The sequence below is a fragment of the Neofelis nebulosa genome, chromosome 2 (genome assembly GCF_028018385.1).
Source record: "Neofelis nebulosa isolate mNeoNeb1 chromosome 2, mNeoNeb1.pri, whole genome shotgun sequence".
NCBI classification, from domain to species: Eukaryota; Metazoa; Chordata; class Mammalia; order Carnivora; family Felidae; genus Neofelis; species Neofelis nebulosa.
Window position 1 is genome coordinate 190,437,502 of NC_080783.1, and position 26,001 is coordinate 190,463,502.

General features: G+C 50.4%; 1 protein-coding gene across 20 annotated transcripts in view; it reads left to right on the plus strand.

Annotated features, from left to right (window-relative positions):
• The window catches only part of SCMH1 (Scm polycomb group protein homolog 1), a 186,038-nt gene extending 160,934 nt beyond the window's left edge, over window positions 1-25,104 (plus strand). For 16 of the 20 annotated variants that reach the window (XM_058717848.1, XM_058717851.1, XM_058717852.1 and 13 more), the window contains 5 exons: window positions 2,824-3,024; window positions 4,751-4,948; window positions 15,672-15,866; window positions 22,651-22,877; window positions 23,928-25,104. In XM_058717848.1, coding sequence (XP_058573831.1) covers window positions 2,824-3,024; window positions 4,751-4,948; window positions 15,672-15,866; window positions 22,651-22,877; window positions 23,928-24,053 — 947 coding nt within the window. In that variant the 3' untranslated portion in view covers window positions 24,054-25,104. The remainder of the gene's footprint in view (window positions 1-2,823; window positions 3,025-4,750; window positions 4,949-15,671; window positions 15,867-22,650; window positions 22,878-23,927) is intronic. The other 4 variants (XM_058717841.1, XM_058717835.1, XM_058717849.1 and 1 more) reach the window with 2 other exon arrangements.
• The last annotated feature ends 897 nt before the right edge of the window (window positions 25,105-26,001 follow it).

Consider the following 26,001-nt stretch of genomic DNA (forward strand, 5'->3'; position numbering starts at 1 on the left):
CCTCCATCTTCCAATAAGATTTTCCTCTCTTGCCTTAGGCTTTCACTGACAGCCTTCTCAAGATCTTATAGGCTTCCATTCTCGAAGCATTGCCAGCTCAGACTAATGAGGACAGAGATGGTACAAAATGAAAAGAACTGCTTGACCCCCCCTCACCCCGCCGCCTTTTACAGGCTTCTGTTCAAGCCCCTTTCTGCTTTCGCTCACACCCTTTTTGTGGCCCTTCATGCTTCTTTCTGCTTTCCAGTCTCAAAGCCAATGCCATGTGTGTTAGGTTTTTGTTACTGCGGTACCCTATTTCTGGCACCACTGTCTCTTCCAATAATCCTTTGCTACATAGCAAACCACCACAAAACTTCATGGCTTAAAACAACGATGTGGGCAGGGCTAGGTGGCAGCAGCTTGTACCCGTTCCATGTGGTGTCCGCTGAGGTGACTTGACTAGGGTTGGAGGACCCACTTCTACACGTGGCTGACAAGTTGGCTGTTGGTTTCTCTCCACACAGACCTTGCCACAGAGTAGCTTTGGCTCCTCACGTGTGGTAGTTGGGTTCTAAGAGTGAATGTCCCAAGAAAGAGGAAATGGAAACTGTCAGCTTCTTAAGTAAGCAAGCCCTGGGCCCAGAAACTGGCACAGGGTCATTTCTACATAGTCTGTTGGTCACGTATCACACAGATCGATGGAAGGGAGGTCAGAGGTGTGGGAGTCATGTTTTTAAACTGCCACAGTCTTCTCAAGGTTTTGTAGTTTGCCTTTTGTCTTTCACCCTTTAATCCATGTTAGAGTTTCTTTTTGTAATCATCACAGGACTGGTTATATTTTTTTTTCCTTTTGTGTAAACACACAAATCAAATAAAATCTACGTGCAGTGAAACGTACATATGTTAAAGTACAATTAAATGAGTTTTAATCTTTGTAAGCACCACGTAACCAGAACTCCAGATGAAAGTCATTTCTACCACCCCTGGAAGTTACGTCATGCCTCCTTGTAAGTCGGCCTTCTCTCCCACCTTCATCCTGATTTCTCTCACTGTAGATTTGATTTTTCTGTTTTGAACTTAATACAGAAATAGAATTATACTATATGTACATTTTATATTTGGTTTCTTTCACTAAAAGTAATGTTTTTGAGAAGCACCCTATCAATAGTTCATTCTTTTTTACTGCCGAATGCTCTCCCAATAAATGAATATACCACAATTTGTATATGCATTCTCTCATTGTGGACATTTGGGTTGGTTCTAGTTTTAGGCTGTTATGACTAAGCTGCTATGAACGTTCTTCTGAGTGTCTTTTCATAGATATATGTCTTCATTTATTTTAACTACGCATCTTACCTCTTTGAGTTTTTGAATTTTTACTTTCGTGTTCAATGGAAGAGTCATATCATGACCTGGAAGTCCTAACTATTTAGCAGACTTCACCCAATCCTTCTTTCATTAGATCTGCCTTCACACCCACCTCCAGGGGCCCTGCCCATTCTTGGGCCTTTTGTGAATTTTAAGATGAAACAGCTTGGTTCTCATCATTGCCCATTCTTGCTTAAGGATTTGGCTTTTTTGGGTCTGCTCAGTCAGTTGCTGCTTTGCTTATCTGCTTTCCAGCTTCCAAAATTTTAAGCTGTCTCCTTTATTGTCTGACTCATGTTAGAGGGTTTTAGCAGAAAACAGAGTTGAATGTGTATTTCAACGCATCTGGTTTATTCTTTACCTTTTTCCCTTCTTTCTTTCCTACCTGTCACCTTCCACATCCTCCCACTCTTACTATTTCCATTTCCATCTCTCCATCTCCCTTTCCCTTCGAATCGGGTGAGGAGTCCTCAGAGAGCATGCGACTCAACCCCTTTGTTTTATATCTGCTAAACTTGAAGCCCCACGGACGAGCATGGCAGTCCATCCATGGCCGCCACAGCTACTGCTCTTCTCTATTTTGCCTTTAATGGCAGAAAAGACCTTTTGCTCACCTGTTCTTTCTTCCATTAGCGACCCGTGACAGTGTGAGAAAGCCGGGTACCCTCTTCAAGTGGGTCCTAGAAGGCACACCAGAAGAATGTCATAGCTGACCAAGCTGCCATGGGTTCTCTCTGGAGATCAAGGAAGCACCTCAGTTTCGGACTGCTTCTTACTCATGCGCCTTCCCTGTTCCCTGCCCAGCACAGTGCCAGGTAGAGAGTTGCAGCAGGAGAGTGCCCAGCTGCCATGACCTGATAAACTACTGAAACAGACAGCTCTCTAGATGGGACCCTCGGGTCCTTTCCGTTGTTTTCTTTGGTCCCATGTTTCTCTGTTTTACTACTTTCTTTGGATCTGAGTGTTAATGCAAAAGATAGCAAAGGGACTCTACCACCCAAAACAGAAATCAAGGCAGGTCACAGTGGTGTGACCATTCTAAGTGCAAGCCCAAACACACGCTAGCACACTCTGGCTAATATTGCCATGGCCCCTACCATCCCTTACACATATAAGACCTATAGGAATGTGTGAGGCAACCAAGTACTGAACATGAAAGTACATACATCTGGGGAGTTGTTTAGATTCTCTTTTCAGTGCACAGAAGACCAAGTATAAGTTCTGTGCCTTGGCTTTTGGTCTGGGCTGTTCTTCCAGCAGGCTCTGTTCCCAGAGCCTTTGGTCATGCAATCTGGGCTGGTTGCAGCTGGATACAGCCACCCTCTGCCCCCTCCCAGTGTTTCACCGGCCTAGCAGCTGAGAATCCTGCTAGGGACAAGAGCCCAGAGGGTGAGACACAGAAGAGAGTACCGTTCTGTCACTTCTCTACCCTGGACTCTTCTTTAAGCTGTTTTGACTCTTTGTCTCCCGCAGTTTGTATTTACTTGAACAAGAATGGCAGCACAGGCCCCCACTTAGATAAGAAGAAGGTCCAGCTGCTTCCTGACCATTTTGGGCCAGCCCGCGCCTCCGTGGTGTTGCAGCAGGCTGTCCAGGCTTGCATCGACTGTGCTTATCATCAGAAAACCGTCTTCAGCTTCCTCAAACAGGGCCATGGTGGTGAAGTGATCTCAGGTAAGCACACTTGGGCTGGTGTGGCCTCCTCACCAGAGGGGCAGGCCTTCTCAACTGGCTCATTTCTGGCAAAGCATCCTGGTTCCTATGACAGTCACGCCTGTAGGCTCTGGAGAAATGTGAAGGGATTCTGTTCCTTTTCAACAACCAGAACCCCTCTGAGCCTTATGTACCCCTCTGCCAAGTAGAATACCATGCAGACTCTGCTTAACCAAGCTTCTAAGCAGACTCCTGTCCTGTCTACCTGCTTAGCCTCTGCATACAGAAAATGTATGTGTGTTGCTTTAAAGGCATTCCAGAAGAAAGAATCCAGAGGGACTGCATTGTGGCAACAGGAGTTTCTCCAGATCGCCATAGCCTCCCATCTGGCCTCAGGGGACCAGAGAACTCTTAGGTTCTCCTGGCTCCTTAGCTGCCCAGGCCTAAGCCAGCCCTGTTACAAGGAAGTTGAATCCCAGAGCAGAGTGGGGAAAAACCATTCCCTCTCTCTTTCCTGCTATGAGAGTTTGATTCAACTATGCTGTTTTTTGTTTTCACTGAGAATGTTCACTTTTTCTGCCCTGCCCTAGTTCTGTTTCCGTGTTCCCAAGTCCAAAACCCCATTCTATACCCACCAAGTCTATGAAGACTTGACCTGGAGCCTTTCAGTCTTAACTGCATGATCCTGCATAGTCTCCCACCCCTTCCCTCTAACAAGTTGCAGTATCCAGTCTCAGGGAACCCAGCTGACTTGGCAGACCCTCACGGATACCAATATTCTTTTAGAAGACCCCATAAATAACTGTATTTTGTTAGCAAACATTTTTTGAGCCTTTATCTGACGTCAGAGGTTATTGCCAGGCACTGGCTGGGGAGGAAGAGAAAAGATGACAGGAGAGAAGTATTCTCATGTGCGAGAAATGTGTAAAGGGTGACGTGGGAGCCCTGGCGAGGGAGTAATTGGCTGTGTGGAGGGTGAGGGCACGCACGGAAGACATTGTTCTAGAAGTCGGAGGACTGCTGGGGACTCCAGCTTTCCTTTCCTTGGGAGGCCGAGGCTTCTGGGCAGTAGTCTGCAGGGATGAGGCCTTCTTTGCGCCTCTGTGGCGTTGCTGTCACCCACACCTTTCCTAGGGTTCTTCTGTCCCAAATTTGATTCCCGGGACCGGCCTATCTCCCCATTTCCTTGCTGCCCTCAGAGACAAATGCAAAGGCCTGCTTTTTAAGGATTATACAGATATTTTTTGAATAGAGATAGATAGGGAGGAAAATAAAACCAAGCATGGAATATTTCCAAATGCCGCTGAAACTCTAGTGCCCTAACACAGATCACATTGTGCACCCAAACCATTGCCGGCAATAGCTGTATTCTCATCTGCCCGGTTTCTCTGTTCTTAGGCAGTTCTTATGGAAATAGAACCCAAAATGAGCAGATCTCTCGGAGGAGGCCCAGCCAACTGATGGAGCAGATAGAGTTGTGTTCACAGTTGTTTTCACAAGTTGAGTAAAATCGCCTCAGAGCCCCAGGTGCAACAGGCCTGGCCTGGCCACTCCCATTACTGCAAGCCCTTTGGAGGTGGAGGCAAAAATCAAACCCTTGAGGGAGGGCGGGGAGGGGAGGAAACCTGGGCACCCACTGCTTTGTGTAACCAGGTGAGCCTGAGGCAAGCAGTGGGCTGGGCTCCTCCGCCCGGCCTGCCCTGCACTGCCGGGCTGACGCGCTCGCCCCGTTTCCTTCATTCCACAGCCGTGTTTGACCGCGAACAGCACACCCTCAACCTCCCGGCAGTCAACAGCATCACCTACGTCCTCCGCTTCCTGGAGAAGCTCTGCCACAACCTTCGCAGTGACAATCTGTTTGGCAGCCAACCCTTTACACAGACTCACTTGCCTCTCACCACCACCGAGTACAGCCACAGCCACAGCCACGACAGGTACCTACCAGGTAGGAGCTGGGATGGGGCCTGGGCTGAGAAAGGGGCACAGGGCTAGCAGCAGCGCCAGTGGGGGCCCGGGGCTGGCCCTCACACCCGCTAGCCCGGCACCTACTCTCCGGACTCCTGGCTTTCTGCGCCTTACCTTTGCCGCAGGCGCAGCCAGGGACTCCTTGGTCTCCTCCCATCTCTGCTCTCTCCAGGATTTTGTTTCCTATCTCTAGGATTAACCTTCTGTCCTCTGGATTTTTATCCCTAGAAAACGGTGGTTCAGAGTTCCCCTCCTGAGCCCCCACGGCGTGTGGCACGTGGAGCCACCATGAGGTCACAGCACGCCTCCCAGTGTGAAGCTGGCGGCAGAGGCCTAAGGTAGCTCTCCCTTGCCAGCAGGAAGGTTTAGTCTCAGGCTGCAGAGTGAGAAGTGTGCTCCCCCGTGATTGGCCGTCCACTCTTTCCTTTGGCACGTGGCCCAAACTCCTCCAGCACTGCCAGTCTAGCAAGTCAATTCAAGTTCCTGCCATTTCCAACGAGGCTGGAAAATAACTTTCTTAGTTAGCATAGCAGACCCGCAGCGGGAAAGCGGATGCCACGTGGCCGGATCAATGACTAAGCACTTCCAAGAGAGGTTAAAGAGTGAGTGGAACTCAGCATCTGGAGCCCCAGGACACAGAACGACAGGGAGCGGAGGAAAGCTCGATCCCAGTAGCGAGGTAGGTCGTGGTCAAGAGAGGAAGCAGAGGCCCTTTAGAAGAGTCTCATGGACTCCTCCTGGCCGGAGGAGCAGAGAGGTGGTGCTGTGAGTGCTGGGGCTGTGCTGTCCTTTGGCGAGGGAGCCCAAGTCTGAAAGGTGCCCATTTCTGACCTACACAAGTCTTGTCACCACATTGCCTCCCCTGGCATCTCTTTATCGTTGTCTTAACAGAGTCCACTTCCGGAGAACACGCTCGGCAACATGACTACTCACCCAGCCCCCCCACCCTCACCTCTGTCTGTACCTCTGCACCCCGGTGAGCGCTGCCTGTGTGACTTGTGTGCAGGGCAAAAAGACAATCTGAATTTCAAATACTCCTTGTGAGGGCCAGACCATCTGGTCCCTGCAGGCATGTCTGTGCCCCCCTCACTGATCTGTTGCTTGGGAGGGATCTTCTCTAAACCTTTTCTCCTGCTTTCTTTTATCATCAGAATCCAAGAACAAAAAGAAGTGTCCTTAGTCTGTTGCACTGGGGGTCCGGGCTGGGTATGGCAGACATGGGGCAGACAAAGGCAGGTTGTCAAATACCCCAGCTGTTGGCCTTCAGGAACTCTGAGCAGCACTTAAGTGATGAAAGCAAAGCCTACCTGAGATTCTGGAAGAATGCGGACACGAGAGGGGGTAGTGAACACTGAGGGTAGCTGCTCGTCTAAAGAGAGATTTCTCCACGAACCAGGAGCCCAGAATTCTTAAAGGGAATAATCATCACTGAGGACTAAGAGAAAACTTACTGGTAGCAGCATGCAGGGACTGGCAGGGATGTACGTCATGGGCCCGCAGTCATGGAGGGGGTTTGGAATTGAGGCCTGACATGCCCTGGGAATTCTGTTCCAGTTTGCATCTCTCTGATTCAGCTACCAGACGAGAGGAAGCAAGCTTTAGCCACTCTTCCTTCTTGCCTCACCAACTAAGAAAGAGACAAAGACCAGGGTTATCACATACCGTCCCCACTCCTTCCCTCATTTTCAGACAGATTCAGCCAGCTCTCTGCACCTTCTGGTGCTCACTGTCTAGCTTTTGTTTCCCATCCTGGGTGCTCAGCAACTTGGCTGCTCTTTCCCCAGTTTGTTTGCTTCTCTGAAGTGTTCTAACTGTGCCCAGACAAGCCAGAGCTTTGCCTAGATTTCTCACTCCTCTGTGCTCCTTTGCTTATCTTGCCTGCCTGCCTTCCTGCCTGCCTGCTAGCCTGCCTTGCTGACCCTTTGCTCCACCTCTGATCATCTATCATTTCCTGCACTTCCCTGATGACTTACCCAAACCTCTGCCAAATAGCTGGATATGCACAGGGCTTGGTCTGCCCTTTGGATCTGCGGTTTATCACTCCCACCCTCCTGCGTGGCTATGCGCTTCTATTTCAGCATCCAAAGCTACCACTCCTCTTATCTAGGTACTTCCTGAGGTGCCTTCTCCCTTCCCTACAGCCTGCCTCCACACTTCCCTGGCCCTTTGGGTCGTGGCCTAACTGACTGCACAATTCCAGTATAGCAGATCCCATTAGGGTTCCTTACCTGAGTTGAGACTTAACTTTTTTTGAAAAACTCCAAACCTACAGATGAGCTGTGCAAATAGGATAGTGAGCAACCATGTATTCTTCATCTGGATTTCCCACTTAACTTTGTAATATTTACTGTACCTATTTCTCTTAGGCATACGTACATATATTTGTGTCTGTGGATTTTTGTTTACTGAACCATCTGAGAGTTAACTGCAGCTGAGAGACGTGATCCTTAATAAACTTTCCTATGTATCTCCTAAGAGTAGGAGTATTATCACACTCAAGAAATTTAACATGAGTAAAATCTACTAGCTGATATAGATAGATAGATAGATAGATAGATAGATAGATAGATAGATAGATAGACAGATAGATGTTCTGTCTCTTTAGTTTTCTTTTATCTACAGCAGTTTTCCACACTTTTGTCTCTGCCTTTCCTGACATGACATTGACATTTTGGAGACTCCAGACCAGTTGTCAGACGCTCTGTGCCAGATGCTATACTAGCCTCTGGGGAGCCAGAGATGGAACAGACCGCATCCCTGCTCTGGGAGCATGCCAGCTGAGAGAGGACAGACATGCACGCGGTGTGAGCCTGGAACGGGCCCTGTGGCCAGCCAGGAGTGATGAAAGACGAGGACAGGAAGGGTTCCTGGCAGAGGGTGGAGGGGGACAGTGTCAGATTAGGGTCACTTCTTCAAAACTCCACACGTGGCCATGTCAGGTGAGAGGCCTGTGAAGGTCATGTGAGAGGGAGTTCCTTCCGGCCCTCAGCACTGACAGCATTAACAGGAGATAATTAATGTAGCTGGTTCCAGGGACTATTATCTTAGCCGTAATTGAAACCACCCAGCATTAACCTCTAGGTCTGCCGTTTGGGGATTGCCCAGATTCCTCTCTGCTCAAGGAGGTTCATTTGTCCTAAGGTGGTAAGTTTCTTGTGCCTGTTTTTCTAGCTGCCGTCCAGGGTCATCCGAGCTTATAAAGTGGTTCTCCTGCCAGAATCCTAAAGTGTACAGGATTCAATAAAGTCAAATAAGAAGTGTGAAATCTGTTAGGATGCATCCCTCTGTGGGGATGAAACCCTTCGTCCCCATGTGGGGTTTCCTCATAGAACTGTCAGAGTTCCAAGATGATGCAGATGCTCATAATTAATTGAACCTGTGTCGAGTCTATTATTCAGTCGGCCAACCCAGAAGTTACTGGTTGCACAACACCAAGGTCTGGTTTAGGCATATGGGCAGGGGGCATTTCCATAGTAAACTAGGGGCCCAGGTCCTCACGCTCACAGACTTTACAACCTGGTAAAGAGGAACAAATAAGCAAACAGTTCATTCATGATGATGCGTACTTTGAGAGGACACGTTCAGATTTCAGAAGTTCAAACCGGGTGTCAGGAGAGGCTTTCCAGAAGAAATGATATCTAAGCTTGGACCTGAAGGAGCAGGATAATCAGGTGGAGATGCCACAGACCCAAGGAGATGGAGGAGGGGAGTGATGAAGAATGTTCCTGTTGACCGAATAGCACGTGAGATTGTGAGGGACAAAGGGGAGCGTGACCCATGTCAGAGGAACCAGATGTCTGGTACAGCTGACATACACAGTGGAAGAGAGGCATGTGAGAGACGAGGCTGGAGCGGAGGCAGCAGCCTGGTCAGGAAAGCTCTAACTGACCGTATTACCAGCTTTTTATCATTGAGCAGTGAGCACCCAGGGAAGGGACACAGTCACAGCGCTTCAGAGAGGTCACTCAGGATCCTGTGTGGGAGAATGGATTGGTACAGGGCGAGACAGTAGGCAGGGAGGCTGTCTGGAGGTTTGTGTGGGACTCCATGAGTCCTCTTAGATTTGGGGATAATCCTTTCCTTCGATACCCAAATCTAAATAACATCGAATGAACCCCCACCCCACATCATTCAGACTAGGGTTCCTGCTCTGACTCAGACTCCTGCAGACTCCTGCTCCTTCTTTCCCAGACCACTCTTATAGCTGACCGTCCCTCCCTTAGGTGCTTTTGCCCCAAACATTTGGTCCAATTCTTCATCCTTCATTTCCCTAAGGAAAATGAATCAATTGTAATAAACTTGTACTGGAGTTTAGGGGGGTGGGGGAGAATTGCCACAAAGAACAGGAAGCATTTTAACATTTCTGTTTTATCTTAATGTTTATCTGCTGTTACAGGATGTATCCTATTGGCCTCATTCACCTTCGGCCTCAGCCTGCTGCCATTTCTGGGACCCACTCTAGGTTTGGGGGATTTTCTTCTCTGTTCTCTATTCCTTCCATCCCATACCTCCTCCTTTTCCAGCTCTCAGCAGGCAACTCCAGCTTAATATATTATGCAGAATAATTTTGTTTCCTCTTATCTCCAATTTCCCAGACTTTGTCTTTCAAAACCAAAACTATATAAATGTAACAATGTAATTATATAAATGAAAGAACCACATAGCCCACCCAGATCTTTACTTGTAACTCAAAGAACAAAGACAAAAGCTGTTGGTAGAGAGATTTGTTCCATCTATCCCGTGTTCTCTTTTTTCTGCCTTCATGTGGATTAATCCAGTTTTTTTATGATTTCTATTTCCTTATTGGCTTATTAGCTATAACTAATTTAATTCTTTGTTTTAGTTTAGTGATTGCTTTAGTTTATATTATACATTTTTTACATATCACAGTCTACCTTAGAGCCATAGTCTTATCCCTTTGCATATCGCATAAGAACCTTGCTGCTGGTACACTCTCCCCGTCTTCTGGCCTTTGTGCTATTGTTACCATACATTTTACTTTTACATATATTGTAAATCCCACTATACATTATTATTTCACTTTAAATAGGTAATCCTCTTTTAAATTTTTTCAATATAAAAAAATATATTCTTTTAACATAAAAGAAAAAATTATTTTATATTTACCCTTTCAGAGTTACCCTTTCTGGTATTCTGGTACTTTCCATTGTTTTAGTGTAGAGCCAGAATTTGGTATCTTCTCCCTGCTGAAGGACTTTCCTTAACGTTTCTCAGAGTTACAGTCTACTGGACACAAATTCTTTCAGTTTTGTATCTTTGAAAGAGTCTTTTGTTTTTTGGGGTGTTGTTTTTTTTTTTTTTGTCTTTGTTTCTGAAAGATACTTTTAAAATTGACTCTTTTGTTCAGCACTTTTTAAAAGATGTCACTCCATTGTTTTCTGGTTTGCGTTGTCTCTGATGAGAAGTCTACTGTCATTCTTCTTTTTGGTCTCATGCTGTTCCCACCCCCCTCCACACCCCCCAGGGTGCTTTTAAGGTTTTCTGTTTATTATTGGTTTTTAGCCATTTGACTGTGCTGTGCTTTGGTGAGGTTTTCTTCATGCCTCTTGTGCTTAGAGTCCCCTGAGCTTCTTGGACATGTGGGTTTACAGCTTTTTATCAAATGTGAAAAACTTTCTACCATTCTTTCTTCATATATATTTTCTTCACCTCTTTGGAGACTCCAATTAGACATATATGAGTCTCCTTGAAGCTTTCCCACTGTTTAGTGATGCTTTTTAAATATTTTCAGCCTTTTTTCTGTGCGTTATTTTGGATAAATTCTGTAGCTGTGTTTAAGTTAGCTAATCTTTTCTTCTACAGTGTCTAATCCACTCTTAATCCATCTCATGTATTTTTATCTCAGACATTGTGTTTTCATTTCGAGAAGTTTGACTTGGGTCTTTTTATGTCTTTGGTATTTTTGCTTAACCTGCATAGTCTTTGCTCTGTCTTCTTGAGCATTTGAAATCTAGTTGTAATCGCCTCTCCAGAGCTCTGACCCGTGAACTGTAGCTGCCTTGGCCTATCTGGACTCGGCCCCATCTCCTCGGCTCAGGGGGCTCACCGGCTCTGTCTGATCTTCCCCTGCCTCCACTGTGGCCTGGAAACACTCTAGACAGTGAGCTGAGAGCAAGCCTAGGGCTCACCTTTTTTGTTACCCCTTTTCAGGAATCACTGTCCTGCACTACCTGAAGCCCAGTGTCTGAAAATGGTTATTTCGTGTATTTTGTCTTTTTGTTTTCAGTTCCAAGAAATCAGATATGCCTAGACCCTGCTACTCTGCCTTAGTGGAAATCCAAAATGTATCCTAAAGCCATGCACATCTTACCAGTCTCCTGCCTTTGCCATTATCCTCTCTCTCTTGTCCTTTCTGGCCTATCTCGTCCCCTCTCTCGTTCCTCTCTGCTCCATTTTCTACTTAATAGCCCAAATGGTATTCTTCAGGCATAAATGAGCTTATGGCATGCCCTAACCTAAAACTCTGTAGTGGCATTCTAACGCGCTTACAGTAAAACCCAGGTGTCCTACTCTGCTTCGCAGTATATTCTGCATCATCTGGTCCTTGCCTACCGTGCCAGATCCATCTCTTCCTTCCATATATTTTAGCTACACTGTTTTTCCCCATTTCCCCAAATATTCCAAGCTGTTTTTCTACTCAAGATCTTTCTATAGGTTACCAGGCAGCAGCCCTTAGCCATTGTACCAGGAGACCGACAGCAGGTGATTAGGTTCTACCTAAGCCACGTCAGCTCCTTGGCCCTTTCCACAGAATTCTCTGCGGGTGAGGGCATCCTGGGTCATGTTCCTATCCTTCGCAGTTTTGCAATTTTTCTCAGAGATCAAATGGTTAGATAATGCTTGGGATTCATTGGGGCTGCCGGCGAACCCTAAAACCAAGCACATTGTTTAGCATACCTCTACTTGGACGCTTCAGACCACAGCTGTTAAACGTCATCTTGTCAAGGAGACCTCTCAAGGTCTCCTCACCTAAAAAAGCCCCCCTTGTTATTTTCTGTCTTAATACCCTATTTGCCTAGTATTATTTGCAATAGTTTCTAATTTTTTATAAACTTGTATTTTGTCATCCTTCCCACTAGATTAATTATTCCTTGAGGGAAGGGACAATATCTGTCTTTTTCATCGTTCACAGTATCCGTCTCCCTGTCACGTAGCAAATATCTGATAGTATTTGCTAAATTAAAGTGTACTGGAGGGTGTAGGACACGTAATTCAGAGGACTTTTTCTTCATGAGGCAGACTTAAGCGTACACAGGAACTGTGGTAGTCTCTGGGTCTTGTGTTGGCATAAGAATTTTCTTAGAAAATTCTAGAAATTCTTAGAAAATTCTAGTTTCTTTCATTTGTTTCACCCCAGGAAGGGGAAAGCATGGTTGTGAGCACAGATTCCTTGAATCCCAGAAATGGAAAGTGGTCTAGAGATGATCTAGTGTCTAGCCCAACAGATCGGGTAGTCATCTGACTTCTGCTTAAGTGCTCCCAATGACAGGTTGCTCACCATCACCTTTGGCAACCGATTTTATTGCTGGGCATTTCTGATTGCTACAGTGCCTTCACTTTTGAGCCCAAATCTGTCTTCTTATAACTCCTGCCCCCTGTTTTACTGTCTGCCTTTCAGAAGATCCAATCTACCTCCCGTTCTCTTCCCTTCCCATGACTGTCCTCAGGTTATTTGTCACCCCTGACTTTCCTCCAGATCATGCATTCGTGGGCTCTTTCTCCTTTGCATGATTTCTAGACCTCCCCCCACCATTCTTGCCATCCTCCCCTGGGAACTCTTGTTTTTAGGGTAGCCTTACAAGGTGAGACAAAAGACAAGCAGCAAAAAAATCTGCTTCTGACTGGAAATCAGTGCATAAGGAAAGGGCTTTATCTGTCTGTTTACCTCTGCATACCCCCTCCCTAGCACAGGAGCTAGTACTCAAAGGATGCTCAACAGATGTTTGCTGAATGAAGGAATGAGCTCCTTCCCATGCTGACTGTTCTTATGTCTCTAACACATCCACAGCAAATTTCATTTAAATTGACCATATGAGATTGTCTTTTTAAAAAATTTTTCTTGGGGCGCCTGGGTGGCTCAGTCGGTTGAGCGCCGACTTCGGCTCAGGTCACGATCTCGCGGTCCGTGAGTTCGAGCCCCGCATCGGGCCCCTGTGCTGACAGCTCAGAGCCCGGAGCCTGTTTCAGATTCTGTGTCTCCCTCTCTCTGACCCTCCCCCATTCATGCTCTGTCTCTCTCTGTCTCAAAAATAAATAAATGTTAAAAAAAATTAATAAATAAATAAATAAATTTTTCTTAATGTTTTATTTATTTTGAGAGAGAGAGACAGAGTACAAGCAGGGGAGGGGCAGGGAGAGAGGGAGACACAGAATCTGAAGCAGGCTCCAGGCTCTGAGCTGTCTGTCAGCACAGAGCCCGACGTGGGACTTAAACTCGTGAACTGCAAGATCATGACCTGAGCCAAAGTCAGACACTTAACCGATTGAGCCACCCAGGTGCCCCCTCAGTGTCTTTTTATAGATGGGCAAACTGAATCCCAAGAAAAAGGCAGAGATCAGTGACCAGTGGTAATGCCAGAAATAGAACTCAAGTCTTGCAGCCCTAACTTCTGACCCTGGGCCAATGGTTGCAAAGTTCCTTTTAGCAGTAGAACTCCTTTTTGCAAAGGCAGGATTATATGAAAACTCTGGGGTATAAAAGTTAAAACCAGAGCTGTTTTGCTAGAACCTGGGGTGAGACCCGGAGGCCTACTCACTTGGCCCTCGGGGATCTGTGGAGCACAGTTTGAGAGCACTGCAGTCTTCTTTGCTGCACTGTCTTGCTGAGGCGGCCAGGCCCTCGTCTGGTCGGCCTTAAGTAGACGAGGCCCTCCCAGGGCCCTCCCAGGCATGATTCTTCATCTGTCCACTGCCTCTCATTAGGAGAGTTTTAATGACCTGGCCTGGTGCCGTTGCCCCCGTCCCGGTGTTCAGGCCCCTCAACTCAGACTCCAGGCCTCCACTGCCATTCGTAGCATCGCTGAGAGGAAGAGACGCTGACTTGCATCAGCAGCTGGTGAGCCCCCCATACTGTCCTGATGACGCTTCACACGCTAGTTCGGGTGAGGCAAGTTGCGCTGTCCGCGGTTTTCGCCAGGTAATGAGGGCTCGGAAGGCGCACGCAGAAACTAGATTTCATCCTTTTCCCGAGTTACTGCAGAGAACGTAGGCTTGCCGTAACTCTGAGTGAAGGATAAATAAAATAACTCCCCACCTTGGTAAAGTCCCATCTCATTCCATTTTCTCATTTGATGTTCTCAGCATGAGAGAGAGGGATTCCCCCCCCCCCCCCCCCCCCGCTTTTACAGATAAAGCTGGCGCTGAGAGGACAGACAGCTTGCACGGGGTCAAATACCTGGAGAAGGGCAGGAGCCCAGGTGTAGAACCCGGGCCTCCTGTTTGCTGGCGTGGAGTCCTGTGCTTGTCTCAAAAGTGGGACGCTGCTGTGGTCCCCTCTCCTGGAAGATAGGAATCTGAAGGCTCGTCTGCCTGAAGGGGTGGGCTGCGGTCCAGGTCCCCAGAGACTTCTCTCTCCGGGACCATTGCCGGGGTAGGGCTTTGTCAGTCACGCTCCCGAGATTAAGGGCAAATAGCTGGATTTGACTCTAAGCCCCCGGTTACCCCGCAAGTTCAGGTAGTAGGAAGTAGTCCTAAAATCCTAACCCATCTTGCCGTAGAAGTCTTATCGTGTGCCAGACTGTGTGTTTGACCGTAGTGTTGATCACGGGCCTGAGTGAATCCCAAGCGTTACCTGAACAGCCGACCTCTAAGAAAAGCCACAAAGGATGGGGGTGGGGGGTGGCCCAGGACCCAGCACTCCTCCTTTAGGCAGAGATGATGTGAGCAGGGCTGAGGAACTGACTGAGTGTGGGCAGAGCCCAGTCACGAGAGGGAGCCTGCTTCAGGTTCTGGAGTGCACTCATTAGGGGCTGCTGCCCAGCTGAGGGGCTGGGGCTCAGAGGAAGGGGGCTTCCCATGTTCTAAATGAGGAGAGTGCGGTTCTGAGAGAAGCACCTTGTCTACCCAGTGCCAGAGCCAAGTTCTAATCCAAATTCTGGTCTCCACGGCCCTATTCTCACCGCCGCATAAGCCCAGCTTCCTTGGGGTAGTTCTGTTCCACAAGGCAAGTACGAAAGGAGGGAGGGAACCAAGGAGCAGACCCTTCATAGACAGGCTGTTAGTTGGGCACTGAGGAGCGTTTCTGAGATGTCTTGCTGGTTGAGGGGGTCACCTTTTAAAGTGTCCTCATCTAAGTAACCATACCTCTTCTCCAGCTCCCCTGTCCCCTGCACTAGCATCTCGTGTGTAGGGAGGCAGCCTCTTCCTAAAATAGTTCTATTTGTTTTAAGGTTCTCCTTATCCAGAAAAAGCTTAAGACATCCAGACCACAAGAAACTTCAAAGACTATCTAATATAAAAGGAAGAGTCCCTAAGGAGATACAAGTCCAGAGAATGGCACTGGGCTTGACTAAGGTCACCTAGTGAGAGCCAGAGCCATGCCTAGTACACAGGCCTCCTGAGATAGCCTAGAACTTTCTGTCTTGCTGCCTCTTGCTCCATCCAAACAGGTACCTGGGAGGCCAGCGCCCCGGCAGTCCTTCTAGACTAGTTCCTGCTCTAACTCTGGTTTTACTGTTTTCCAGGTGAAAGCTTTGTCCTGGGGAATAGTCTGACCCGGTCCTTGGAACCACACTCAGACTCCATGGACTCCGCCTTGACTCCCACCAACCTTGTCAGCAGCTCCCAAAACCTTCGAACCCACGGGTACCGGCCTCTGCTTCCATCTTGTGGCCTCCCACTGAGTCCTGCCTCGGCTGTGCGCAGGCTGTGCTCCAGGGGTAAGCTGACTGCAGTCCTGGCCCTCGCTCTTCCCTTCCTTCCTCACTGAGCGCTGGCTGCCCCCTGCCTGGCAGTTGGACGGGGTCCAGACTTACCATTTGTGTCTAGCTAGGCACCAGGGAGGCATCTGGAGATCTGGGATTGGCTTGACAACAGTGGAAACTAAGAGCCAAAGACTCGAGCCAAAGGGACAGGGAAAGGTACCCCCCCGTTCATTTATTAGCCATTCATTCGAAGACCATCTGTGTTCAGCATGGGGATGCAAAAGTCAATCGCTTCTGGTCCTCAGAGTGTTCACAGTCTTCCGGGAGAGACAAACACTTCAACACAATTGTCAGACGTATCTTGAGTACAGAGATGTGCTTTGGATAGTATGAAAACTGCAGGAAAGAAGAACACCTAACCCAAGCTCGGTATCCAGGGGAAGCTTCCTTGAATTTTTTTTTTTTTTAACGTTTATTTATTTTTGAGAGAGAGAGAGAGACAGCATGAGCAGGGAAGGGGCAGGGAGAGAGAGGGAGATACAGAATCCGAAGCAGGCTCCACGCTCTGAGCTGTCAGCACAAAGCCCGACGTGGGGCTCAAACTCACAAACCAGGAGATCATGACCTGAGCCGAAGTCGGACACTTAACCGACTGAGCCACCCAGGCGCTCCTAGGGGAAGCTTCCTTGAGGAGGTGACACCACCCTGTCTGAGACTTCGAAGCTGTGAGTGGTGAGATCAGGAGTAGTAGGGGAAGGAGAGCTTTCCAGGAAGAGAGCATAGCGGAACAAGGACACAGGGATAAGAACGGTACAGATAGTGTACATGGAACTGCATGCACTTTGGTATTGCTGAACATAAAGTGTAATACTGGGACTTGAAACAGAAAAGCCTGGAAAGGTCAGGGGGCTGCTTCGCAGAGGACCCAAAGCTGTGGAGCAGGATGGAGTCTGGAGTGGATCCTGCAGGCAGTGTGAAGCTGCCGAAGGCTTTTAATTAGAGGCGGGACCTAAAGAGTCTTGTGTTTTCGACAGATCACGTACTACTGTGTTGAGGACACATTTGAGGAAGGACAGACTAGAGAGGCCACTTAGGAGGTTGGGGAGTGGGCCAAACCAGAACAGATAAAGGCCTGGATTAGAAAAGTGGTAGATAGTTTCTAGAAGAGCAAATGGGTTAAAAAACTATTCACGAGGTAGATACAGTCAGATTTGAGGATAGTGAGAAAGAAGGGAGGAGGAATGTCTCCTTGGTTTCTAGATGGGGTGGCAGGGTGCCATTCGGTGAGAGAGGGGACCAGCCGTAGAAAGACAGGGAGGGAGCCCACAGGTCATCTAGGTGGCATCCACCAGGCAGTGGCTCTGCAGGTCTGATTCTCAGGGAAGACAACTGAACTGAAGCTAAATGTTGGGGCGTCATCGGCATGCAGATGGTAGTTGAAGCTGTAGGATGAACGCCAGCCACTTCCCAGGAGTGTGTGGGTAGAATGAAAAGAACAGTTGACCAAAGGTGGAGTCCTGGGGACCAACAAAGTTCAGGAGGTGGGAGCAGGAAGAAGATCCCAGGAGACGACCAAGAAGTAGTCAAATGCGAGGAAAAACCAAATCTGATGTTGCAGTGGCCAGGATTACAGAGAGCATTTCAAAGAGAGCGCACCACAACAAAGATTTGGCAACTATCTGTCGGGGGTGGTGACCAGTGGGTAATTGACGACCTTAGCAAGAGCAGCCTCAGAGGTTGTGGAGGGCGATGAGGGCAGATAGCACGGTGAGGTACTAAAGAGGGCTTAAGAAAAAGAAAAATGGTGACCTACAAAAGAAGGTCTTCAAGAGGGGGAGCGCCCCGGATGTGTTTATCAGCAGACAAGTTGTGCCTTCCAAGAAGAAGAAATGAAGAATATTGGAAAGAGAAGAGAGGAAGGCTGTGGGTGTGGTGCGGTGGGAAGGGTTAGGGACCCAGGGCATAGAAAAATGGGTTGGTCTTAAGCCTTGTTCTTTGAGACTGGAGGAAAGATTGATGGCGGCCGTGAGTGAATGGGGAGAGGGCGAGTAGAGAAGGGCTTAGGGGAGCTCCCAGACTGGACTGGTCAAGAGCAGACAGGGGGAAATGGAGCAAGGAGAAGGGACTGGCTTTCGGGAAACACTGAAGGCCCAGCTGTGCTTGGAGACTAGTCTGCCATTTTGCCAGAGATGTGGTTTTCTTCTGTGGTCTTAGAAACCTAGATGTGGGAATGAGAAAAGACTGTCTGCGGATGAAAGTTTCACGTTGAGGTAGAAGGGCAAGAGGGCCAGGGAGCGGGGGAGCTGGAGGCACAGCCGTTTAGACCATCAGCACCGGACCGGGCCAGGTAGGGAAGAAGAAGCAAGGCTGGGACAAGGCTGAAGGATGGGGAATTGAGAGTCTGCTGGGCTAAACGTCTCTGTGACGTAATGGGTTTAGTGGACTGAAGTCCAGGACAGTTACAGACGTGGGAGGTTGGGGTCAGAGAAAGGGATGTTTACGTTTCTGAAGTGGATTTGTTCCAAGTGATGGCAGGAAGCAGGCAGTGGCCTTGGCGGGAGGTATTTGAAGCAGAGTGGAGGTGAAGGTCACTGGAGGCCAGGTGGGTGACTGAGTGCCTCTGAGGATGAGGACAGGAACCGGCTGGAGCAGGAGGCTGTGACCGACATACCGAGCAATCTCCATCTCACAAGGGGTAGAAGCCCAGAGGTCTGTAGGCGACAGTGAACAGGACGAGCAGGTGGCTGGGCACATATCTGGCCTCTGATGAACATGAGCTTTCATAGGAGAAAGGCCTAAAAGTGGCCATGGAGAGACGGGGAAGTGCCACCTCCACACTCCCAGCCCCCGGCGTATGGAACAATAAGAAGATTCCATTGACAGGGCCTGCCGTGGAGAGAAGCGGCCTCAGGAGAGAGAGTTTTAGGGAGACCGAGTGGGGGGAAGAAGCCAGGCCGTCACCCAGCAAGGCGGTGCGGGGCATGGGCAGCGCTAAAGTCCAGGCAGAGCCGCCAGCTGATTTCCCGCCTTGAGTCTTGGGGGAGTCGTCTCACCTCTCAGGTCTCCACACCCCTCTTTTGTGCACTGGACATGGTGATAGGGACCTGGTCTTTTCACAGGAGTGTGACAAGGATCAGATGGAAGCGGGGATAAGGGATCACTTGGGAAGCTTAATCACCCCCCAGGTGTGAAGGGATTCCATCACCGTCCTCCCTCCCGAGGCCCTCTCTGTTGGGAGTGCTGCTTGATGGCTGCCCCATGCGCCACCGGCCTGAGATGTCACTCTTGTCTCCGGGCACCTCCTCTCTTCCTTTGGAATGCGTGTGAGCCTGTTGGCCCGGTCATGGTCTAAATCTCTTGTGACCCTGTAGAACCTCATACGGCTATGAAGGATTCCATTTGGCACTAGAACTCTTTGTCCCGAAGAATTCACATGTTGAGTCTGTCCCCTCTTACTTCACTAATCGAGGATGAGTAGGCATCGGTTTGCTAGTCTGGCCACCTGCCTTAGATGTGCCTCACCTGCCTTAGTCATTCTCAGACTGAGACCCTCTGCCTTCCTTGAGGGGTAACCACCAGCGCTCATTGGGCAGTGGGAGAGAATCCCGCTGTAGTCTGTGTGCAGAAATGGGGATAGGAGAAGACAGATCCAGGGCACTGACTTGTCTTCTTCCTAGCTGTGTGGTCTTGGGAAAGTCACTTCACTTCTCCGGGCCTCAGCTCCCTCATCTCTAAACGGAAGATGATGCTGCTTCCCTCAAGGGCTGTTTCAAGGGTCAGATGAGCTGACAGTGGCGGGTGGTGGGGGTTCTTCCTCCTGGTCACTCTTCCCGACATCCACCACTACCACCTGCTGCACGCCACAGTCGTCTCTTGCTTGGACTCCCTTCTGCCCTCCCCTGAAGCCTAAGTCTATTCACACGGGCTCTGAGAGCGATCCTTTCCACTGTAGGTTGGTTCCAGTCACTCCTCTGCTCAAAACCGACCTACTTCGCTCAGAAAAGCCAATGGTTTTTTCAGTGGCATCGAGGTCCTGTTATGTGCACCACCATGCCCCCCAGCCCATCACACACACTACCTCTCAGAGGTTATCTCCTACCACTCTCTCCTCATTCGCTCGGCTCTGGCCCACAGGCCTCCCGGCTTCACCGTAAACGTGCCAGTCACCCTTCTGCCTCACGGTCTGTGCTCAGGTGTCATCGTTTCAGAGCTGTCTCTCCCGACCACCATATAAATTAGCAACTTCCTGCCACTTGTCCTCCTGGGGTGTGTTGGAACAGGAGGAGGCTGCCAGACAAACTCAGAAATACGTAGTAGCATCAGCTGTGTGAATATGTGCGTGTGTTTATGTTATATGTGTATAATGTCATTGTGTGTGTGTTTGGTTCTTAGCTCCCCTAGGTCAAGGAATTGGCCGAGATGGTCCAGGGACACGTCCATGAGTATGTCTTCTCTCTGCTGTCCGTAATCTCTGCAGCCGGTCTCTCTGTCAGTGTCACAGTGCACTGTCAGGGCAGGGAGAGGTGGCTGGCTCAGAGCCCTCTCCAACTTCCTGTCTACCACCGCCTCTAAAAAGCCATCGGAATTTCCGTGGCGATCGTCACCCTGCTTGCCCTGGCACACTTCTCCCCTCATCTGGTCAGTGCCCAGCTACGAGTTGGAGATGTAACTCCCCGGAGTCTCTTCCCCAGGGAGCAGGGGCTGGGCCAAGCCAAATGTGCTTTGACTTTTAGACCTGGGACCCACCCAGAGTGAAGGGAAATGGAGGAGATTTTTAGCCTTTGCAAGAGACAGTTGACGAGTACAGCCTTCTGCTCTCCTAGGTGGGTTTCAGCTCACCTCTCTGCTGTGTGACAGGCATCTCCTGAGTGGTGAGGATACAGACGTGAACAAGGCAAGGTCCCTGCCTCAAGACAGTCTGGTGGGGGAGCCAGAAAAATACACAAGTAACTATTATGTAGGGTCATTCGTTCATTTAACAAACCTGTCTGAGCGTCCACTATGGCTGCCCAGGCCCTCTTTTATGTCCTGGAGACTGTGAAAGGAAACCACCGCCCCCCTGTGTGTCTGTCTCCCTTACGCCCAGTACTCCATTTAACATGACTTCACCCCTGACACCACACGTGCAGCTCTCCCCACACCAAACAATTGTGCCACACCACCTGGGTGTCCTACAATTTAACTCAACTCTGACACTGTGTGAAGAGAGCATCAGATCCCATCGGCTAAGGGTTCGGTCCCACAAGCCCCCTGCCCCACGCCACCCGAGGCCAGTCGAAGGTCCGGGATGTCACCCGTGCTTCTGACTGGCCGACTAAATCAAGGGTTCCCACAGTCACCTCCTTGGGTTCACTCACGAAAACTTACTAGGTTACCAGCTTTCCGTAACCAGAGACAACTCAGGAACAGCCAGATGGCAGAGCTGCCCAGGGCAAGGCATGTGGGAGGGGGCACCAGCTTCCATGCCCTCTCCAGACACACAGCTCTCCCCACACCTCCATGCGTCCACCAACCAGGGGTTCTTGCCCTCCGAACCCCATCGTTTGGGGTTTTTACAGAACCTTGATTACACAGGCACAATCAGTTAAGTCATTGGCCACTCTCCTCCCCAGGGAGGTTGGCAGGCAACCCCCGTCCTTTAGGGACTTTCCAGAAGTGACCTCAGGAACATGCTCAGGTGTGGCTAGAAAGGGCTTGTTGTGAATAACAAAAGGCACCTTTCTTTCTCTCACCATTTAGGAAATTCCAAGAATTTTAGGAGTTCTTGCCAGGGAACAGGACAAAGACCAAATATGTGTGTTTTTCTTATTAAAAGTCACAATATCACAAAGAAATAGGGCAGAAAATAGGAGAAGACAGACAGTAAACATAAATACGTGAAAATATTTTAGGTAGTGATACGTGCTGAAGGAAAAGGAGATAATTGGATTGATAGTGGCTGTGTGGGGAATGGAATGTTTTTGCTAGAAGGTTGGTGAAGGTCTGTGAGGAATTGATGTTTGAGATAAGACCCAAATATTGAGAAGGAATCAGGTATGCAAAGTCCTGGGAAAAGCACATTCCGGACCAAGGAAATTACAGGTCAAAGAATAAAGGCATAGCCTGTTCGAGAAGCAGAAAGCAAGCTAGTGTGTCTGGAGCGTGACAAGGAAGGGGTGGGGTTAGGGGGTTGAGATGCAGTCAGAGGCAGAAAGGGCCAGATGCTGCAGTACTTTCTAGACCATGCATGGTAGGGAGTTCAGATTTCAGAGAGTCCAGATCCCACGGGGGAAATGGGAGGAACTGTATTTGAGCCAAGGTCGAGATAAAAGCTCTAAGCAGTACACTAAATTAACTGAGATTCCTAGCAGCCAAGGCAAGACTATTTTCTGCCTCTGCACTATTAGGCTGTAGCAAGGCTAGCTATTCTCCAGGCCTTGGAAGAGGCACAGAGTATTTTCCACCACTTTTTTTCTCCCTAGACCCCAAATTAGATTTGGCTCTAATCTTGCCCATCTGCCAAAGTCTATCTAGAAGTGGTCCCCAGAGCCAAGGTAAAAGCAGCCTTACCCACCCGACCCCCAGTGAGCCCAAGTAATCCCCTCACTCATTGTTCCCGCTGACTTTGGTCCAAGCTGAACCACAGCCGTAATGTAAAATTTCTCTGGCCCTTTCCAAAATCAGATCTACTCTTAAAGAACAAAGATTTGACTGAAGAAGAGTCTCAGATCCTCATCCGTTTGTGGAAGAACCCTTCCCTCCCTCAGCCACCTCCAGTTGCTCTGCTCTGCTCTGGCACTAACGTGAGCCTCACCCACAGGGCCTTCGGGACGTGCCAAGGAGAGTGGGGATGCGTTACAAACCAGTCCCCACCCGTTATGGCAGGTGCCCTCCTGTCCTGCAGGGTCGGACCGATACCTGGAAAGCCGGGATGCCTCTCGACTGAGTGGCCGGGACCCCTCCTCGTGGACAGTAGAGGACGTGATGCAGTTTGTCCGGGAAGCTGATCCTCAGCTTGGACCCCACGCTGACCTCTTTCGCAAACACGTAGGTGCCCCCGCCTGACCTCTCCTGTGTCCACTGGGAGTCTTGCTTTGGCAATGTGTAGACTCTGAAAGGCCCCTCGAGACTAAGCACGGGAGACACCATGAAAACAGAGACGATATCTCAGGTCTCCAGCCGCCCTTGTCGGGCACTGAGCTCAGCCCCCTCCTGCAGTGTAGGTCTGACTCAGCCCCGTTCCTGCTGGGTGCGTGGCCTGTGGGCTCAGGCCTGGGGAAAGGACTCTCCTCTTTTCCTAGACGTGTGTGCTCTCCCATCTGCCTGCCTTGGCCTGAGAATCGGGGGCCTCAGCCCAGGTTAGAGTCCCCTGCCACCTGGCCCCTACTCTCCAACCTCATCAGCCCCCATCATGTCCTTGTTCCTCTGGGAACCGCCACCATCTCTTCAAGTGACCGTTTGGCTGTGTAGCCAAGCACCGCTCCTGACTCGCCTGCGGTGACCATACTCCTGATTTGGGCACAAACCCGTTTCCCAGCAGCCCCTGCTGCTGGGTGCTGTTCTACCCATTGGGTGCTCAGAACAGATGCGCTCCCTTTCATCAGTCATTCCAATCTTTCATGCCATTGGGTCTGGGGCTGCTCTTAGGTCCGGCCTGAAGGTCTCACAGTGGCTCAGCAAGTGCCTGCTCTGGGTCTAGCTCGCACAGAGGGGCCCCTGCTGCTCAGGAAGGAAGATGACTCATGGAGTGACAGTTGAGGGCCAGTATAAAACCAGTCTGGGAGAGGGGACGAGCACAGGTTGGGGGAGGCTTACTGGGAGACATGGAACCTACCCGGGCCGGGCCGTCAGCAGCTGCGAGGGTGGGGAAACACCTCAGGCAGCAGGGAAAGGAAGCCAGCCAGCACGAGCTCCTGTGAAGAGCGCACCTGCTGGGCTCAGTAGCAGATGTGGGGCCGGCAGCAGAAGCTGTGGGAACAGGTAGGCTTTAGCGGCACAGCGTGCTCACTGGGCCCCGCGTGCCTGGGTGGCTTTCATCAGAACCCGGGTGGTCAGACCCACCAGGCCTCTGATGGTGCCTCCCCCCACCCCCGCCAGGAGATCGATGGCAAGGCCCTGCTTCTGCTGCGCAGCGACATGATGATGAAGTACATGGGGCTGAAGCTGGGGCCCGCGCTCAAGCTCTCCTTCCACATTGACCGGCTGAAGCAGGGCAAGTTCTGAACCGGGAGACACCGCCCAGACAACTGCGGGGTCCTCCGGAAGGGGTCGACATTCTTCTCCCCGGAAGGAGGGCCAACAGTCTGCTCCGGGCGCCTCAGTGGGGCTCAGGGCCGCCTCAGGACTCCAGGAGGCTGTGTGGAGCCACCACTGCTCCCCCTCCTGCCATGATACGTCCTTCCATGAAGGACCGAGGAGGGGGGAGTGTGGGGCCCAGGGCTGGCGCTGCTCTTGCCCTCAGCCCTGCCTCGGCTCTGAGGCCCCTCTGTATTTATTTCTCAAGCCCGCTGGCCTTTCAGCGGGCGTTTAGACTGAACACCTTCCGGGTGATGGAGGAAGGGGCTGACCTCTGAGGCCCCAGAAGACAGGGCCCTGAATTGACACTCGTGCCCAGTTCCCCTGCCACCTGCCGGGCCTGGTGTGGCACCCCATTGCCCCACAGCTCCCGCCACCTCCTCACAAGAGCTCCAGACTCCAAACTCATGGTGCAAACTCTACCTTTTTTAAAAAAAGATCTTTTCTTATTGTTAATTTATTGTTTCTGGCACTCGGGCAAGCCCTCCGGTTCATACTCCTCCTGCTCCAGACACCTGGTTTCAGGAGGTGAGAGACTGCCCCGCCCCGGTCCCAGAGAGGCATGGGCTCTTCTCAGACCACATCACCCTGGAGCGCTTGCTCTGTGGGGTGGACAGATCCCTCAGGCCTTGACCGTGTACCCCTCAGCTTGGGGAGAAGAGAGTGTCTGCCACCTTCCCCTCCGCCTCCAGGGGCCCTCTGCAGCCCCAGGCCTCGTCTGTGGGAATGGGAGTCCCCCGCCCACACCCTCCCCCACACAGCTCCCTGCCCTGGCCAGAACTGCTGCCGAAGAAGGTCAGGCCCCCGGATTTTAGGCCACAAAGCCCGTAAGGCAGATGGGAGGGAAGGGTCTCCCGGCTGGAGTCTGGTTGTCCCCTCTCCATTATCCAGATGCTTCCTTTGTGAGCAGGTCAGCTGCGCCCGCTGCCATCTGGACTTCTTTTATGTCAATTTGTTTATAAATAAAAACCAATATAGATGCCTGTGTGGTTTTAATCAGTCGGCGGCTCACTGCGCCTCCAATGGCGGAGCACTCGCCGTTCTTGGTCCTGGCTCCCTCATCCTTAAGTGAGGCATGTAGACAAGGTGATCCCCAAGAGTTCTCCCGACCCCAGCAGTCCCTGAAGAGCAGGCCGCCTGCCAGATGCCCACTGGGAAGGCGGCATGGAGTCCGTTCTCTGCCCTCAGAGGGCTCCGCTCTGGTGTGGCTAGACAGCAGGGAACGAGGCAGCTACGCGGAGCCCAGCGGGAAGAGCCGTGTTTGGGTCAACAGCTCCAAGAGCCTCCATGGCCGGGTTCGTCCCCCTCCTCCTCGTCGTGGGGCGAGGAGATGTGCGGGCCAGCCAGCTGGCATGGTACCCGTTGTGCCGACGTGGGACCCCGTTTCTATGGGGGTCACAGGAGGGGGCAGCAGCGCCATGCAGGGAAACCTCACGATAGCTGACACTCTTACGTCACCGAGGGCCCCGGGAACTACTCCACAGGAATTAGAATCGTCTCATTAAATCTTCACGGCAAACCCATTTTACAGATCAGGAAACGCACGCTTAGCTCACGGCGAGGAAGCGCCAAAGCAATCGTTTGAAGCCAAGTAATCTGACGCCGAGGCCAAGGCTGAGGTTCTAGCCAGTCTCTTTATTGTGACGCTTCGGGCGGGTCACTTCACTTCTTTGGGCCCGTGTGGTATGAGGGTTTCAGATGAGACCAGAGGGCCCTCCCAGCGCTCACCATGGCTGGTTCAGACGTGGTGACTGACTTGTAACCTGTCTTCCACTTGGCTCCTGTGGGTTCTAACCGTGGTCCCTGGGATGCCGTCACGGCCAGGGCTGCCGAACCAGAACAGGACCGTTCTCCACAGGCTCCTGGGCACCGGGGT